Genomic DNA, 18,150 nt, shown 5'->3' with positions numbered 1-18,150 from the left:
TTTGAGACTGAGTCTTGCTCTGTCACCTAGGCTGGGGTACAGTGGCGTGATCTCAGCTCACTGTAACCTTTGCCTCCTGGGTTTAAGCAGTTCTTGTGTCTCAGCCTTCTGAGTAGCTGAGACTACAGGTGTGTGCCACCACGCCCAGCTAATTTTTTTTTTTTTTTTTTTTTAAGACAGAGTTTTGGTCTTGTTGCCCAGGCTGGAATGCAGTGGTGTGATCTTGGCTCACTGCAACCTCCATCTCCCAGGTTCAAGCGATCCTCCTGCCTCAGCCTCCCAAGTAGCTGGGATTACAGGCATGTACCACCATGCCTGGCTAATTATGTATTTTTAGTAGAGATGCGGTTTCACCATGTTGGTCAGGCTGGTCTTGAACTCCTGACTTTGTGATCCACCTGCCTCAGCCTCCCAAAGTGCTGGGATTCAGGTGTGAGCCACTGCGCCCAGCCTTGTATTTTTAGTAGAGATAGGGTTTTGCCATGTTGACCAGGCTGGTCTCGAACTCCAGACCTCATATGATCCGCCCACCTCGGCCTTCCAAAGTGCTGGGATTACAAGCATGAGCCCGCACACTTGGCCAGACTCTTGAATTTGCTGAGTTAATGTGATGTCATTACATAAAAATAATAAAAGTCTTATGTCCGTCTTTGGGAAAGTACTTACTAGTAAATAAAATTTAACTCTAGTTTAGAGACAGAAGAATTTAAACTTAAACCTGAGTTAAAAATAAAGAATTTGAGCAAGGGAATAGTAGGAGAAAGTATTTCAGAAAGCCTGTTTTGACTTTGAGATGTGGGATATATTGAAGGGAAAAGAGGAGAGATAGTAGGAGTCCATCTAGTGTAATACTTAGATATGAGAAAAGGTGAAGGTAATAAATAGGTTATAACTTGTCTCTGAAAGTGCACTTTTTTGGAATGAAAGCTTGAATTAAGAAAAGCTTGGAGGACATGAAAAGAAGGAGAAGAACCAGTAGGACCTTGATCAAATAGATCATGAGAGGTAAAAGTGAACAGTTGATTTAAGTTATGACTACAGTGTTTTTATTGACTGGGAGATTATAGAAGTCATGACAATAATAATATTGAATGAGATGATGATGATATTAGCAGTTACTACTGTTTATTGAATATTTACTGTGCATGCAATGCTAAGCTATTTTCTTCAAGGATTATCTCATTTAATATGAGTTTGGTGATAAAATTTCCATTTTTATAGATGAAGAAACAGGCTAGATAAGTTAACTTATTCAAGGTTATATGTCATAAGCATCAGAGGGGGGATTTGAATCCAAGATATCTAACTTCAAAGCCTTTTCTTAACTAATTTACTGAGGAAGAGAGAAGCTGAGTTTGTTTTTTTGGTCTTAGACATGTCTAAATTTGTATGATGTTTTGTATGGTAACAGGTGGATATTTTTAGACAGATTGTAGAGGGAATTGGAACTCAGGTTAGCAATTGTTAACTTACTGACAAAAAATAAAATACTAACTACTAGACCCAAACTTCTATCCCAATATTTTAAGTTAAGATTGTATACTTATTTCAAAACAAATTTTTATTTAGACGTGCTTTGAGTTGTGGAGTATCCAACAAAGACACTCACTGTTTCTGTCTTTAAGATAAAATTTAGAATATTTTATACATATATATACACACACACACACACACACATACGCACACATTTTATACACATATATATAATCTTATGTAATACATATGTATAATCCTAGCAGGTGGTATAACATCTTAATCAGAAAGTATTTAATTGAAGTTTGGGCTATGAAGAGTGTCAGACTTGATTATCCTTTGAGAGTGTCATTTGCTTATAAGAATGTAATGTGATTTATAGTGATGTCAGAATAGCCCAGATGTTTTAAATGGAAAAAATTGAGTGTACATTAATTTTGCACTGACCTGTAGTTCTGAATTTACCTTTTTGTGAAAATTCTTCATTCTTTTTTTTTAGGTTGTAAAGCTCTCTGAAATAGTGACCTTAGCGAAGCAAGCACATGTGGATGTGAAATTTCAGTTGCCAATATGATCTGAAAACCCACTGGATGGCTGAAGGTGTTAAATGTGCTATAATCATTAAGAATACTGTGTTCTGTGTTATTGTTCTTTTTCTTTTTAGTGTGTGGAGATTGTAATTGCCATCTAGGCACACAAACATTTAAAAGGATTTGGTCTGCATTTAATTGTACCATTCAGAATGGACTGTTTGTATGAAGCATGTATAATGCAGTTATCTTCTTTCTTTTGTCGCAGCCAGTCTTTTTTGCTTCTCCTACAAAACGTAACTTGCAATTTGCCAGTTTATTATTGTTGGATACAAAGTTCTTCATTGATAAGAGTCCTATAAATAAGATAAATATGAAGATACTTTATTCTTTAGTGTTAAAATACAGTATATCTAATAACTAGCCTCATTAGTAGAGCAGTATATTAAAACAATGTTTTATGTAAAAAGTGTTTATCTTCAGCACCAAATACATAATAAATGTATCAATCACTATTTATAAACAGAGCTTTCAAACACTCCTCAGAATATTCTTCTAAGAATTTTGATGAAGTAACTTTGTAATTATTTGAACATTGTTTTAATCATTAGGAAACACTGATTAACTGCAAGTCTTCATGATTCTGTCATATTAAGAAACACCTGTAGGTTTGTTTCAGATAAAGGCATATTTACCAAGGACTTGTAGACAAAATTAAGAATGTCAATTTAAATTAATAAAAATCTCCCAATGTGATTTGGGTTCATGGCTTTTGTTTGCTTGTTTTGAAGTAAACACAGTAGAAGTTGATGTGTTCATTATTGCAGTATAGAGGTCTAAGCACCAATTCGTAGATCATACACTTGCCATGACAGTGGTTTGTTTGTTTTTTTTTTGAGTCAGGGTCTCTGTCACTCAAGCTGGAGTGCAGTGGTATGATCATGCTCACTGCAACCTCTGCCTCCTGGGCTCAAGCAGTCCTCCCACCTGAGCCTCCTAAGTAGCAGGGACTACAGGCACACGCCACCATATGTGGTTTTTTTGTTTTTTGTTTTGTTTTGTTTTTTTGGTAGAGACAGGGAATCACTATGTTGCTTAGGCTGGTCTCTTACTCCTGGGCTCAAGCAATCCTCCTGCCTTTGCCTCCCAAAATGTTGAGATTACATATATGAACTACTGTACCCAGCCAACCATACATATTATACAGCTACTTATAGATAGATAGTTCACTGGAAGTCTGCTATTTATGTGTATGCCATCTAGTATATCCTCTAAAGGAAACAGAGGGGAGAATTGAGTCCAAGATGTCTAAGTTCAAAGGCTTTTCTTAACTATTTTACTGGGGAAGAGAGAAGCTGAGTTTATTTTTTGGTCTTGGACATGTCTAAATTTGTATGATGTTTTTGTTTTGAGATGGAGTCTCGCTCTGTTGCCCAGGCTGGAGTGCCGTTGCACGAGCTCAGCTCACTGCAAGCTCTGCCTCTGGGGTTCACACCATTCTCCTGCCTCAGCCTCCTGAGTAGCTGGGACTACAGGCGCCTGCCACCACGCCTGGCTCAATTTTTGTATTTTTAGTAGAGGCAGGGTTTCACCGAGTTAGCCAGGATGGTCTCGATCTCCTGACCTCGTGATCTGCCTGCCTCGGCCTCCCAAAGTCTGTATGATGTTTTATATGGTAACAGGTGGATATTTTTAGACAGATTGTAGTCACATTGTTCTTTTTGTCCATATATGTAAATATATGTGTGTGTGTATATATACATATTGACCTTTTGCTCACTGCATAAAACTTGGTAGTTAACTAATGCCATGGAAGGAAATGTTGACCAAGCAGTAGACTATTTAACCATACTGATGGATTTCAGAACTTCTACCTATTGTGATGTTCTTAAAGTGTGATCAGATGTATATACTATGAGAGGCAGCATAACATAGTGATGATGAGCACAGACTTTGAAAGTAGACTGTCTGCTTTGAATCTGGATCCACTACTTACTAGCTATATGAGGGCTTCTTTTGTTTTTTGTTTTTTTGAGACAGGATCTCAGTCTGTCAACCAGGCTGGAGTGCAGTGGCACAATCATGACTCACTGCAGCTTCAATATCCTGGGTTCAAGTGATCGTCCTGCTTCAGCCTCCTTTTGTAGCTGGGACTACATGTGCATGCCAACATGCCCAGCTAATTTATTTTTTATAGAGATGGGGTCCTGCTACATTGCCCAGGCTGTCATCAAGCAGTCTTTCTGCCTTAGAGTAAGTTTTAATGCTAGTGTCCCTCAGTTTACTTAGCTCTTTTCTTATCAGTGAAGTTTATTTAGTAAGGGAAGAGAACAAAAATGTGTGAGAGAATTTATATGTAGAAAACAAAATATGTATTTTTAGCCAAATATATATTTGGTAGTTTACATATATATGACATAGAGTATCAGAGCCATAAACCATTTAAAATTGTAGTCGGGCGCAGTGGCTCACGCCTGTAATCCCAGCACTTTGGGAGGCCGAGGTGGGTGGATCACCTGAAGTCAGGAGTTTGAGACCAGCCTGGCCAACATGGTTAAACCCTGTCTCTACTAAAAATACAAAAATTAGCCAGACCTAGTGGCGGGCGCCTGTAATCCCAGTTATTCGGGAGGCTGAGAGAGGAGAATTGCTTGAACCTGGGAGGCAGGCGGAGGTTGAAGTGAGCCGAGATCACGCCACTGCACTCCAGCCTGGGCAACAAAGAGCAAAACTCCATCTTAAAAAAAAAAAAAAAAACTTGTGATAATTAAAAGTCCAGTCATTTAGTTTTTACTTTTTAAAGATTCATTCCAAAGAATACCAGCCAGTGATGAACTAAGATTGGCATTATTTGTATTATTTGTATTATTCAAGGTCTACTTAGGAGTTAAAAACAATGCTTGGTATATCAGAGAGGATATAATACAGATTATTGGTAATACTAGTGTTTTAGTTATCTATTCTTGCATAACAGATTACCCCAAACACTTAGTGAGTTTCAAGCAACAACATTTACTATCTCATTTATATCTCTTATCTATGGGTTTGGGATCAGTTTAGCTGGGATTAGTTCTGGTGCTGCAGTTATTCGAAGGTGTCACTGAGCCTGGACGACCTACTTCCAAGGTGGCTAACTTGTATGGCTGTTGGCCAGAGGCCTCAGTTTCTTACCATGTGGACCTATCCACAGGGCTGCTCGTGTCCTTGTGACATGGCAGCTGGCTCTTTGCTGCGTGCCCGCTGCCCCCCAAGCCACAGTGCCTTTGTGTTCTAGTCTCATTGTCACTTCTGCTGCACTGTTTATTAGAAAATCCAGCCCACAAAGGGGAGGGAAATTAAGCTCCACTTTTTGAAGGGAGAAGCATCAAAGATTTTGTTAACATTTTTCAAAACCATCACAATTCATGCTTGGAGACTGAAAGGACAAACAGTGGATGTTGAGTTAACTCAGAGTTTAGTAGCTGCTAGGAGAGAGGTGGTACTTCGAATCTGCTAGGAGTTTGGAAGACTTCTGATGCTTGGAATGCAAAAAGAAGAGTGCATGGCTTCAAAGTGTTTCTTAAGTGGCTGAAGGGGAAAACTGTTAAAAAGTATTAGGGAAGGCAAGGGAAAAATATTTCAAGGACAGAGTCATCAATGGTGTCTAATGCAGCTCAGAAGTCAAGTATAGTAAGGACTAAAAAGTAACCAGTGGAATTGAAACTAACTAGCTTGGCAAGAATGGTTATGGAGAATGATTGTGGAGAATGGAGACTTGAAACAACCAGCTGGTAGCTACTTATACACCTTCACACCTCATTTCCTAAAACACATACAACCTTGAGTATTCTTTATGCAGTGCTGATACTTGCTTCCTTGTGGCCCTACCCGCTTCATATGAAAAAAAGCCTATTTTAACATTTGAGTTCTCTAAGGTATAGTTGAGTAGATACTAAACTACTATGGTTTGTACCAAGAGTATAACCAGTTTTGACTATTAACCTTGCAGTTGCGAAGCCTAGACTAAGCCAGCTTGATTCTGGCACTTGGTAGCAGATGCCCATGAAGGGGGAAAATAAGCAGGCAAAAATCAAAAAACAGAAACCAACTCTCAAAACTCCAGCAGAGGGCAATGAAGCTGTTAATATTTTGGTGAGTTGTTTCCATCTGGCAAAGAATTCTATTTAAAGGAGTTGCAAGGCCGGGCGCAGTGGCTCACGCCTGTAATCCCAGCATTTTGGGAGGCCGAGGTGGGCAGATCACGAAGTCAGGAGATCGAGACCATCCTGGCCTAACACGGTGAAACCCGTGTTAGGTTTCTAAAAATACAAAAAATTAGCCAAGCGTGGTGGTGGGCACCTGTAGTCCCAGCTACTTGTGAGGCTGAGGCAGGAGATGGCGTGAACCCGGGAGGTGGAGGTTGCAGTGAGCCAAGATCGTGCCACTGTATTCCAGCCTGGGCGACAGAGCGAGACTCTGTCTCAAAAAAATAAAAAAATGAAAGAAGTTGCAAAATGATGGATGTAAATGTTGGATGGTGGGTCAAGGGTAGAGGTCTGTAGTTAGTCATGCTCTTTTGTCCTGTCAAAATGTAAAGGGTGAGGAAAGTCCTGTGGCTTTTAGATTTCTATAATTTAACGTATAGTGGTAAAAAAGATTTAGAGGTTTGCAGTATAAAATGAGGAAAAAAGTAGGCTAGGCGCAGTGGAGCACACCTGTAATCCCAGCACTTTGGGAGGCTGAGGCAGGTGGATCACCTGAGGTCAGGAGTTTAAGACCAGCCTGGCCAACATGGTGAAACCCCATCTCTACTAAAAATACAAAAACCAGGTGTGGTGGCGTAAAATAGGGGAGATTATCCTGGATTTCCCTGCAGGCCCAATCTAATCACATGAACCCTTAAAAGCAAAGAATAATCCACAGCTGGAGGCAACAATTCAATGCCCTGTTGCTGCCTCTGAGATGTAGGGTTTGTGTGCAAGGACTGGAGCGAGACTTTTAGCTGAGTGTGGCTGTTAGCTGACAGCGAGCAAGGATGTGGGGGTCTCAGTCCTACAAGTGCAAGGAGCTGGATTTTGCTAGCCATCTGAATGCATTCTGAGGTAGGTTCTTCTCACAGCCTCCTGATGAGAGCACAGCTCACTGACTCCGTCATTTTGGTTTTGTGAAATTAAGCAGAGAAACCAGCCAAGCCTATCCAGATGCCTGACCTACAGAACTGTGAGATAATACGTTTGTGTTGTTTTAGGCTGTGAAATTGCTGCTAATTTTTGATGGCAGAGCCAGGAAATTTAATACACTACCATATTTATGCTTCTGTGCATAAGTTATAATAAGCCAGCTCTTAAACTGAGAGGAAAGATGAGTTTTTAAAAATAAGGGCCATTTTTTTAAAATTGGAAATTAAAATTCTCTAATGGACTGATTCTTTTATAAAAAACAGTTACTAGAAAAAAATTTTCAAAAAGCACAGAAAAGCCTCAATTCTTTTATTCATTTATTTTTGATTCTACAGGATAAAATTGCTCTTTCAAACTGCTGTAAAAGTTTCTAAATATTTTAAAATATCTGTTTATCGCTTGCAGATTTGTGATCTGTTTGTGGACTGGCATCAGTCCACAGATAACATTTTGAGTAGGACTGAAAAAAGCTCCATCACATCCAATTTGTGAAGATATAAACACAAATTGGAAGTAGGCTATAAACAAATGTCTAGGGATAGGAGACTCAGCATTGAGTAGTTGTGGTTAACATTATGGTACTTATAGCTATGTAAATCTGCAAAACAATTGCCATTAACTAAAGAAGTCATGACTGTTGGGTGCCCTAGAGTCTAGTCAGCAGTAATACAGTAACACAGAAATCACTAAGTTTAGCAAGTTGGGAGAAGTATTGAAAGGGCCAGGAGTGGCCTAAGCTTCCTGGTTCATTTGTTGACAATTGTATTAGTCCATTTTCACACTGCTAATAAAGACATACCTGAGACTGGGTAATTTATAGAGGAAAGAGTTTTAATGGACTCACGGTTCCACATGGCTGGGGAGACCTCACAATCGTGGTGGAAGGCAAGAAGGAGCAAGTCATGTCTTACATGGATGGCAGCAAGCAAAGCGAGAGCTTGTGCAGGGAAACTCCCCCTTATAAAACCAGTGGCTCACGAGCTGTAATCCTAGCACTTTGGGAGGCCGATGCGGGCAGATCACCTGATTGTCAGGAGCTCAAGACCAGCCTGGCCAACATGGTGAAACCCTGTCTCTACTGAAATAAAAATACAAAAATTAGCCAGGCATGGTGGTGTGTGCCTGTAATCCCAGCTACTCGGGAGGCTGAGGTAGGAGAATTGCTTGAACCCAGGAGGCAGAAGTTGCACTGAATGGAGATTGTGCCATTGCACTCCATCCTGGTGACAGAGCGAGACTGCATCTCAAAAAAAAAAAAACCAAAAAACCAAAAACCAAAAAACCATCAGCTCTCACAAGACTTATTCACTGTCATGAGAACAGGAAAGACCCACCTCTGTGATTCAATTACCTCCCACCAGATTCATCCCACAACACATGGGAATTGTGGGAACTATAATTCAAGATGAGATTTGGGTGGGAACACAGTCAAACCATATCACCAACTAAACACTAACATCTATTAATGTCTTCAATAGGAGTTGATTGACCACCAGTTGAGACCCTGCAGTTCATCAATTGAGAGTGACAATTCCAGAGTGACCAGCTGAGCATGTAATAAGAAGGAAACTGGAGAAAACCTCAACTACTTTATGATTATTCCTATGATTTGTTCTTAAAGCAGAGAAGCATCTTTTTATTTGTTTTTGATATCCTTGTTTGATGAAACTAGCATCGTTTTAGAAAAAAGATAATTGTTTTAGTAAAAATGACACATACTCATTGAAAAAATAAACCCCTTCAAAACTGGAATGATGCAAGAAAGTGCAGACAAGTAAAAATCACCTGCAGTGCCAGAACCCAGAATTAACTAATGTTAACAGTTTTGTAAACAATCTTCTGGTCATCTCTAAATATGAGCATATGTGGATAGATATGAATACACTTTTATATAAATAGGATCATATACATAATGTTCTATAATTTGCATTTCTTCAGTCAAATAAGGATCTTTCCATGGCATCAAATATAGGACTACGTAATTTTTAATAGCTGCACATACAAGAGAATGTGTATATCGTGGTTTATTTAACCTAGCTTTGCATTTATTGACATTTGGTTTATATGTCTTTAACATTATAAATAACAGGTGAACACTCTGGTGCATATGTCTTTCAGCACATGGGTAATTTCTCCTTAGGGTAAAAACCTGTAAGTGGAATAGCTGTGTAAAAGCATGAACCGCTTTCCAGAAAGTGTCTTTTGGTTACTCTTCCATTCATAATGCACAATAATATTTCCATACTTGATAACATTGTATTGCTAATTCCAATGGGCAAAAACCATGTCCTGTTTAATGTTGATTGAGCTATCATCTGTTGACTGGGCATTTGTGGAAGTGTATGTGTGTGTGTGTTTGTGTGTGTCAGCGTGTGACTTCCTTTTCATGTTCTTTTTTTTTTTTTTGAGACGGAGTCTTGCTCTGTCGCCCAGGCTGGAGTGCAGTGGCGTGATCTCAGCTCACTGCAAGCTCCACCTCCCGGGTTCACGCCATTCTCCTGCCTCAGCCTCCTGAGTAGCTGGGACTACAGGCACCCACCACCACGCCCGGCTAATTTTTTGTATTTTTAGTAGAGACAGGGTTTCACCGTGTTAGCCAGGATGGTCTCAATCTCCTGACCTCGTGATCTGCCCGCCTCGGCCTCCCAAAGTGCTGGGATTACAGGCGTGAGCCACCGCGCCCAGCCCTTTTCATGTTCTTTGACTGTTTTTCTATTGACTGTTCATTCTTCCTAGTATTAATAACTTTTTGTATATTTGAGATTAACCATTTTTGCCTATTATATATTTTATATATATGTCATATGCCATTTTAAATATAATGAAATGTGTTAGTCTTTGTGGTTTCTAGTTTTCATGATATGTTTTGAAAGGCTTAATTGTTTTGTTATAAAGTCTGAACTTGAGTTATGAATGCAAATTTCCCCTCTCAAATGGCTAAGCTGTTTCCCAAACACCATTTACTTATCCCTTAGGGGATTTACTTTTCCCTATTTGATCTATTTCCCACCAATTTTAAAATGTCATCTTTATCATATACTAACTTCCTGTATGTTCTTGCGTGTATATGAAACTGGCACATGCAGGGAGACTCTTCATTTAACTTTTACTTAAAGTAGGAGGTAGGAAAGAGATCTGTTGAAACCATGACAGAGAGTGCTGCAGATAAAGCATTGTTTTCTTCTTCAGTCATTCAGCTGTCAAAGTTATCCTTGCTTATTTGTAGAAAAATTGAACTTTCCATTTTCCTAACTTTCAACTTTCAATTGAATAACTCTAATCCTACTAGGAAAAAAATAAAAGCTATACTATTTGATGCCAGATGTATGACTGTCGGCTGATGAGGAAGAACTGGAAACAAATGACAGGTGATTCACTGCTTTATGTCTGGTGTGTCATGACTCTCTTGAAGGGGGGCAGTGTTGATCTGAATCTTTTTGTCTAATGCTTTTTCTTCCTCTGGGAGGGATGCTGAAGAGGGGCAGCTGAAGGAGCAGTCTTAAGCAAGTTGGTCATGGCTTTCTTAAATATTGTGATTCGATTGATATGGACCATTTTTTCAGTCTGTGAGAGAATTTTCATTATGGGCTAACTCGTAAAAAAACGTAGACTTAATTTGCCCAGGCTGTTGGTTCTCTTGTGTTTGGTATCATAAGTCAGTGTGAAACCACTGGCCTTTGTGGAAGCCTTGTGGAGACGACCGAACAGACTTGGAGCCATATCTAACTCCCCTGCCAGCATTCCTGATGTTCAGTGCTTGTTATTGCCCCTCTCCATGGCATTCTCCTCTGTGGTTATGTAAAAGGAAAGTAAATCACTAAGCCAAGGGAAAAATCAAACTGGGAGCTATGTCAGGCAAACCTGCCTCCCATTTTATTCCTAAATAACATAGCTACATACCTCCCTCACAATTTGCCACAAGGATCCTCGTCCACAAGGAAATTCCCTGTGGACAAAGGACAGACAGAACTCAAAGTCATCCCTCTGAGACTCACCTGAGACAAATGCATATCTGATTGCTTCCTTTGCCGTATTGTTTATGTAAAAATGCAGATTCACTGAGTCAGACTAAGTTGTGTATTGAGTGGAAGGCTGATCAGGACTCAAAAAAATGCACCCTTATGTCTTTTATCTACTTCTAACCTGGAAGCCCCCACGTTGAGTTGTCCTGCCTTACCTGACCGAACCAATGTGCATCTTACACATGTTGATTAATGTCTCATGTCTCCCTAAAATGTATAAAAGCAAGCTGTACCCCAGCCACCTTGGGCACATGTCGTCAGGGCCCCCTGAGTCTGTCACGGGTGCCTCCTTAATCTTGGCAAAAAAAAAAACAACAAAAAAAAACTTACTAAATTGACTGAGACCCGTCTCAGATACTTTGGGTTAACAGTTAGGTTCTACTCTTTGATGCCTGTTTTGGTGTACTTGACTGTGTACTGAGACCAGTTGCTTCACTGAGCATTAATACCACAACAGGCAACGATTTTGTTTTGTGGTAGGGTACTTGGCCTAGTGCCCATTTTGTAGATGTGTCATTGCTGAAAAGGCAGAACAGTAAGGGGATTTAAAAAATTTATACACTGTTACACATTGTCACTGAAATGCCAAATAATTTAGCTTTTGTTATTGTCACTCAGCCTGCTTGCTTGAGCAGGGTTTGGCAAGCCAGTAATTTAGGGGACTTGTGAGTGAAATACCATGTGAATAAAGCCCATTGTTTCCTTAGTTAGAAAAAGGCTTACAGGCTGTTTCTGAGGTGAGGAAGTTCCATTAACAAAACCAAACCAAGCCAAATAATCCAGTGTTTCTCAATTTAACCTATCAAATATCTGATATCTCTTTGAGAAATGGATACCCAGTGTCAATAATCCTATGAGGTTAATGGCAGTTAAACAATGGTTTGCTTAAACAGTAACTGGCAAATGCTATTGGGCAAAGCCTATTTATGGTGTAGGGGGTGCTTGCATCAGTTGATTGGCTATGCTGTATTCACGTGCTTTCTGAAATATCTGTGGCAGGGACAAAAGTTCCTATTTGGTGCTCACTTTGGACTTTTATTTTTGTTTCCTTTGCAGTTGCAAAGATCTTTTCTGTAGCCTCAGCTGATATAATCCAGTGGTTCTCAGATTTCAGTGTACGTAAATCTTTTGGATGCCTGTTAAGCATACAGATTCCTAGGCCCATACCCAGCTATTCTAATTCAGCTGGCCTGGCAACAGTCATGTTTAATAAATTTCTTAGGTGATTCTAATGCATGTGTTCCTTTGAAAAAAAATTGGATTGGGTCAGGATGTAGGAGAAAAGGAATTGATACCGTTTTATGCATGTGTTATGTACTAGATCTGGTTATGGCAGGATGCCTCATTTCAGTGGTTCCCTTCTAAACCTCAAATATCATGTCCACCTGTTCGAGACATAATATCCCTATGTTTGTGAGAACCTGTGCTTAGGGAACGATTCCTTCGGTTTGAAGCTTCTTATTGTCCTTTAAAATGCAGATACCCAGGAGGAGATATATTTTTATGGCTTAGCACAATGCTGCTCAAAGCGCCAGTCTCTGAAGCTATTTGTTCCTGACTTGCAACCAGGTAAGGATCTTTTGCCAGGATTTAAGTCAATTATGTCATGAAGCACACTATTTAGTTCATCTGAAATATATTTTTATCTTGGTAGCAAGGTAGCAAGACTTTTCCAATGCAGGAAGCTTCAGTGCTTTCATTTATATTCTGATGTAAGTTATCTTATTGCAGACTGGTAACAAACACTGTCTTCACAGACATTTGAGCCTTAGGTATGAATGGAGCAGCTTTGGGTGGAGGGATATCTCCATGACTGGGTGGGAAAAGGTCCAGAAAGACAACATTGGAGTCACCAAATACTAACTGTTCACTAGGCTTGTCTGTTATAAAAGTTGCCAAAATTCATGCTTGTGGTTTGACTGGATTTCTTTCCTCTGCTTTAGTATGCCCTTCAGTAGAAGTGCCAAAAAAAAAAGACAAACCCAGTTATATAGCCCAAAGAAGAGGATTAAGTTAGTTATCTGCAGCCTCTGGATTGACTGTGAAGTCTGTTTGAAAATGGGAGTGTTGGCCAGTAAAATGTTTCCCTAAAAAACTTGAAGCTGAGGCCGGGTGCGGTGGCTCACGCCTGTAATCCCAGCACTTTGGGAGGCTGAAGTGGGTGGATCACGAGGTCAGGAGATCGAGACCATCCTGGCCAACACGGTGAAACCCCGTCTCTATTAAAAATACAAAAAATTAGCCGGGCATGGTGGCAGGCGCCTGTAGTCCCAGCTACTCGGGAGGCTGAGGCAGGAGAATGGCGTGAACCCGGGAGGCGGAGCTTGCAGTGAGCCCAGATCGCGCCACTGCACTCCAGCCTGGGTAAAAGAGCGAGTCTCCGTCTCAAAAAAAAGAAAAAAAAAAAACAAACTTGAAGCTGAGTTTTTCTGGGGACTCTCATGAGCATTTTTGACCATCAATTTAGAAGAAATATTCTGATATTACTATTGCATTACCATTACTTTATCTAGATTAAATTGCTTCATTTCTTAAATGGTTCAGTCTAAATGGGAAAACTTGATAATAAACAAATAATAACTAAAAGGATTAGAAAGATTCTATGATTCTGGAATTCTTTCAAGTACACAGTTATTTTAGAGATCCACTTCCAGTATTTATTCACTTCATTCAACAAATATTAAGTGCACACCTCCTATGTTCCACACAATGTACCAGGGCTACATGGTATACAATGATCAATAGGAGAAGTGGTCCCTTATGGTGTTTGTAATGTAGTGGGGGAGATATAAGCAATTAAGTCCAAGTCAATGTATGAATAAATATATAACAATGAATTGTGAACCTCATACGAAATGAAAAGGCAGATAGTTAATAATTGTCAGACATAAATTTCAGTTCAATTGAATTCAGCAAATGGTTTTTGAGCATCTATTTTGTGCCAGGCACTGTGCTCAGTATTGGGGATACAGAGATGCATAGGAGAACATTCTTGTCCTCAGATCCACTTGCCACTATACCTGAGTAACACCTACCCCTCTCCTCAACTCCCATTTGATTTTGTTGGTTGATTTGTGTAGGTTTGGCTGTTTCACCTGCTGTTCATTCCACACTCTTAGTGTGTAACAGTGAGGTAGGGCTTTCTGGTACCTGTTTGTCTGCAGATGTAGAATCAACTCTTGTGTTTGTGAATTTGACAAGAGAAAATATTTAAATGATTTGGCCTTTGAGATGCCCAGCTGAGCTGCTGAGTGGACACAGACTCAGCAGACTAAGAATTGTTGAACATCTGTCATAAAATTATAGTCTTAGATTCAAAGTGATCACAGGATATGCTCATTTCTTCCCTTCCCCTCCCTCCCTCCCTCTCTTCCTTCCTTCCTTCTCTTTTTTCCTTCCTTCCTTTCTCTCTTTTCTCTTTTTCTCTCTGTCTCTTTTTCTCTTTCCTTCCTTTTCTTTTTTTTTTTTTGCTTAGCTTTGCTTTCTTCTTTCTCAGGGTCTCCCTATGTTGCCCAGGCCAGACTCAAACCTCTGGGCTCAAGCAATGCCCCTGTCTCAGCCTCTTAAGTAGCTGGGACTACAGGCATGCACCACTATGCTCAGTTTGCTCATTTATTTATCGTATCTGGGTGTCTTCCACATGCTAGGCACTGTTCTAGGCACAGGGTGATAGCAGTGAACAAAACAAACACACCCCCCCTGCCCTCGTGCAACTTGCACCTTACCCAACGTTGAACATATCCTGACAGTTGGTCATTCCTTTCAACTTAAACATCTTCACTATCAGGGAACTCATTTCCTTATGGGGAGTTGTCTCATTTTTAAACAGTTTGAAATATTGGAAAGCTCTTTTTATACTGATCCCAAATCCTTTTCCCTGTAGCTTTTACCTGCTAGTCTGACTAAGTTTCTATATTTGAACCAGTTTGGAAATAGCTAATCCTTCTTTCTGGGAACCCTTCAAATATTTGAAAAAAATACTTGTGTTTCTTTTAAGGCTCCCCATTTTGTTAGCTGATATAGAGAAATACGTGTAGATACACAAGTACTTGGATATCATCTAATAAAGCAATTGCACCTCAAATTTTGCTTGTTGGGTATATTTGTCCTTTAGTTCTCAGAATCTGTGAAGTGCAGGCATGTTAACCATCTCTCCATCATGGTTGAAATAGAAACTTACCCTTTCATGTGCAGTCATTTGATGCTCACAACAATCCTGTGTGCCAGGTGTTATTATCACCATTTAACAGATAAGGACGCTGAGATGAAAAGATTAAGAAGTGGCTTACCCTGTGTGTCATAGCCTATGACCTGAACCAGGCCTTCTGCCTTCAAATTTTATGTTTTTAATTTCTTTTTTTTTTTTTTTTTGTATTTTTTTGTAGAGACAGGATCTTGCTATATTGCCCAGGCTGGTCTAGAACTCCTGAGTTCAAGCCATCCTCCTGTCTCAGCATCCCAAAGTGCTGGGATTACAGGTGTGAGCCACAGTGCCCAGCCTCATGTTCTTCATACTCTATTACTACCCACCTCCTCCATACCTTGCTGGTCTTAAAGTGGAAGTGATGTTAGGCTTTAGAATTCCTGTCATCTGATAGTTGTCGCTGGAAGAATAGTGAACTCAATCTACAAAGGATCCTTTTCTGCATGTTAGGAGAACTAGATCAGAGGGCAGTTCCTGGTGGCGCCCACTGTGCCTTACCACTCCTGGGATTCGTTTCACTTATTCCTCTTCCCTGCTTCCCTTCATTTCCCTGCCTTTCTTTTCTATTCTTTGTTTTTCTTTTTGCTTTTCTCTTCTGCTAATACATAGGTTTTACTCTCATGGTCTGAGCTCTGACTTCAGAGCTGACGCATTCTTTGTCATTGGCACGAGCAGTGGCCAGACTCCAAGTACCTCTGAGTCTGCAGAGGAGGTGCAATAAGCATACCCGTTAAAGCCACCAAATTGAAAAGTATTTGGAGGAAGTTGCTCCAGCAGTAGATTCTATGCTCCATGTTAGGGGGCAGTGAGAAAATCCCACATAAAGTATAATATACAACTTAGTAAACTACAGCAAAGCTGGAGGGAGCTTTGGTTAAGGACATAGACACCAAATGTATAATGGGATGATGCTGCTATAGCTTGGATATCTGACCCTCTAAACCTCAAGTTGAAATTTGATCTTCAGGATTGGAGGTGGGGCCTAGTGGGAAGTATTTGGGTCTTGGAGGAATCTCTCACGAATGACTTGGTACTATCCTTGAGGTAATGAATGAGTTCTCACTCTATTAGTTCCTGTGAGAGCCTGAGAGTTTGTTGTTAAAAAATGTCTGGCACCTCCCTTCTCTCTTTTGGCTTCATTCTTGCCACGTGCTTTCTGCATATGCAGCCCCCTATTCACCTTCCAGCATGAGTGGAAGCAGCTTGAGGCCCTCACCAAAAGCAGATGCTGGCTCCATGCTTCTTGTATAGACTGCAAAACCATGAGCCAAATAAACCTCTTTTCTTTATAAATCACCCAGTCTCAGGTATTCCTTTATAGTGACACAAACAGACTAAGATAGTGCTGTTATAATCATATTCCAGAAAAGCTGTTAGTGTTGCATGGGAGTAGAAAGAATACCAGACCTTATGAGAAGGAATGAGACATGAACTCCTAGAAGCAGCATAGTGTAAGGAACATCTTGCCCCTTAATTTTCAAGGATTAAAAAATCTCTTCTGTCTCTGGCTAAAAATAACTCCAGTAGTTCACTGATGCTGTACCTTTAATCAGCAAAGAATACATATCTGGGTAGTAAATAACTTATGCAGAGTAAGATTTGTGCTTAAAATTTGCTTTCATTTTACTATAAGCTGTCACCTTAGGTCAGCATTTTCCAGGATACTGCTTTTGCCGTTTTTAGACAAGATAGTGCTATCATTAAGTGCCCAGGAATTAGCTGCTTTTTCTCATATGGAAATCTCTATCACCCTGAAAGACAGCATCAGAGATTTATTTTCCTCATCTTAAACCAAATAGTTCTTTATGGGTTAAAAGTTCTTTCCTTATTTTCTATGGTGACACACCTAAGATCCAGCAAAAGGGCGTTTGCAGGAGGGATCGTTTCTTTCTCTGAGAGGTAGAGCTACTGCTTACCTCTGTAACTCACTCTATTTCATATTTCAGTTTTATTTACATTCTTCTTTGAACAAAAGAACTTTTGGTGGCTACAGCAAAAGACTTGCAGTTCCATTTGGTTAAACAAAGTAGACATTTAGTTGGAAATGAGGAGTGCAAAGATGACTGAGGCATGATTTCTACCCTTTAAGGAGCTTCGAGGGAAATACAGGAAAAACACGCTGCCCTTTTACTAGACTGTAGCTTTCACAACGGTGTGTTCAGGGTGCTGAGGGAGAAGAGATGGTGTGGAGAGAGGGAAGGCTTTTGAAGCCAGATCTTGAAGCAGGAGTAGGAATCTACCAGGTGGGGACAGGTAGGCTGGAGGGACTGAGCACACGTGGAGAGGTGGGATACTGTGGCTTGTGAGCAGGTATCACGTGCCAAGGGACACTAGCCTAGAAATGGAACATTAGGATAGAAGCAGGGAGGAGGACTAGGTGATGAAATATGAAGGTAATGGTGTTCCTCCATTCATTTCTGAGCTTCCAGGCAGCCAGTAGGGCCCAGGGCTCAAAGGATCTTTATGAGTAGTTATTCTTGAATGACAGCATGATAGAGAAAGGACACTTACTTCTACACTTCACACCTGTAAGGTGAATTTAAATTTGTTTTGTAACCACTTGTGGGACTTGGAGTCTTAATCATTTCTTCTGAGCTTCAACCTTGCCTTTCAAAGGTACTTTAGATTTTCTACATCTAATGGTGGCAAATAAATCCACTAGCTGCCAAATACATGGGAAATGACCTATGAAAACCACAAGTGGCCCAACAAACTGTACGTCTTCAATTTGACAGCACAAAGGAATTATTGGTTAGTATTTC

At 40.1% G+C, this 18,150-nt stretch overlaps 1 protein-coding gene across 8 annotated transcripts in view; it reads left to right on the top strand.

Moving 5' to 3' along the window:
* SUCLA2 (succinate-CoA ligase ADP-forming subunit beta) overlaps positions 1 to 18,150 on the top strand; it is a 154,865-nt gene that overhangs the window by 91,263 nt on the left and 45,452 nt on the right. For 5 of the 8 annotated variants that reach the window (XM_063714635.1, XM_054528583.2, XM_024257568.3 and 2 more), the window contains 1 exon segment: positions 1,973 to 2,759. In XM_063714635.1, coding sequence (XP_063570705.1) covers positions 1,973 to 2,047 — 75 coding nt within the window. In that variant the 3' untranslated portion in view covers positions 2,048 to 2,759. 8 annotated transcript variants of the gene reach the window in all.

This window comes from Pongo abelii, chromosome 14 (assembly GCF_028885655.2).
Source record: "Pongo abelii isolate AG06213 chromosome 14, NHGRI_mPonAbe1-v2.0_pri, whole genome shotgun sequence".
In the NCBI taxonomy this organism is placed as follows: domain Eukaryota; kingdom Metazoa; phylum Chordata; class Mammalia; order Primates; family Hominidae; genus Pongo; species Pongo abelii.
Note: the sequence above shows the minus strand (reverse complement) of the source record. Positions and strands in the feature narration are given on the sequence as shown.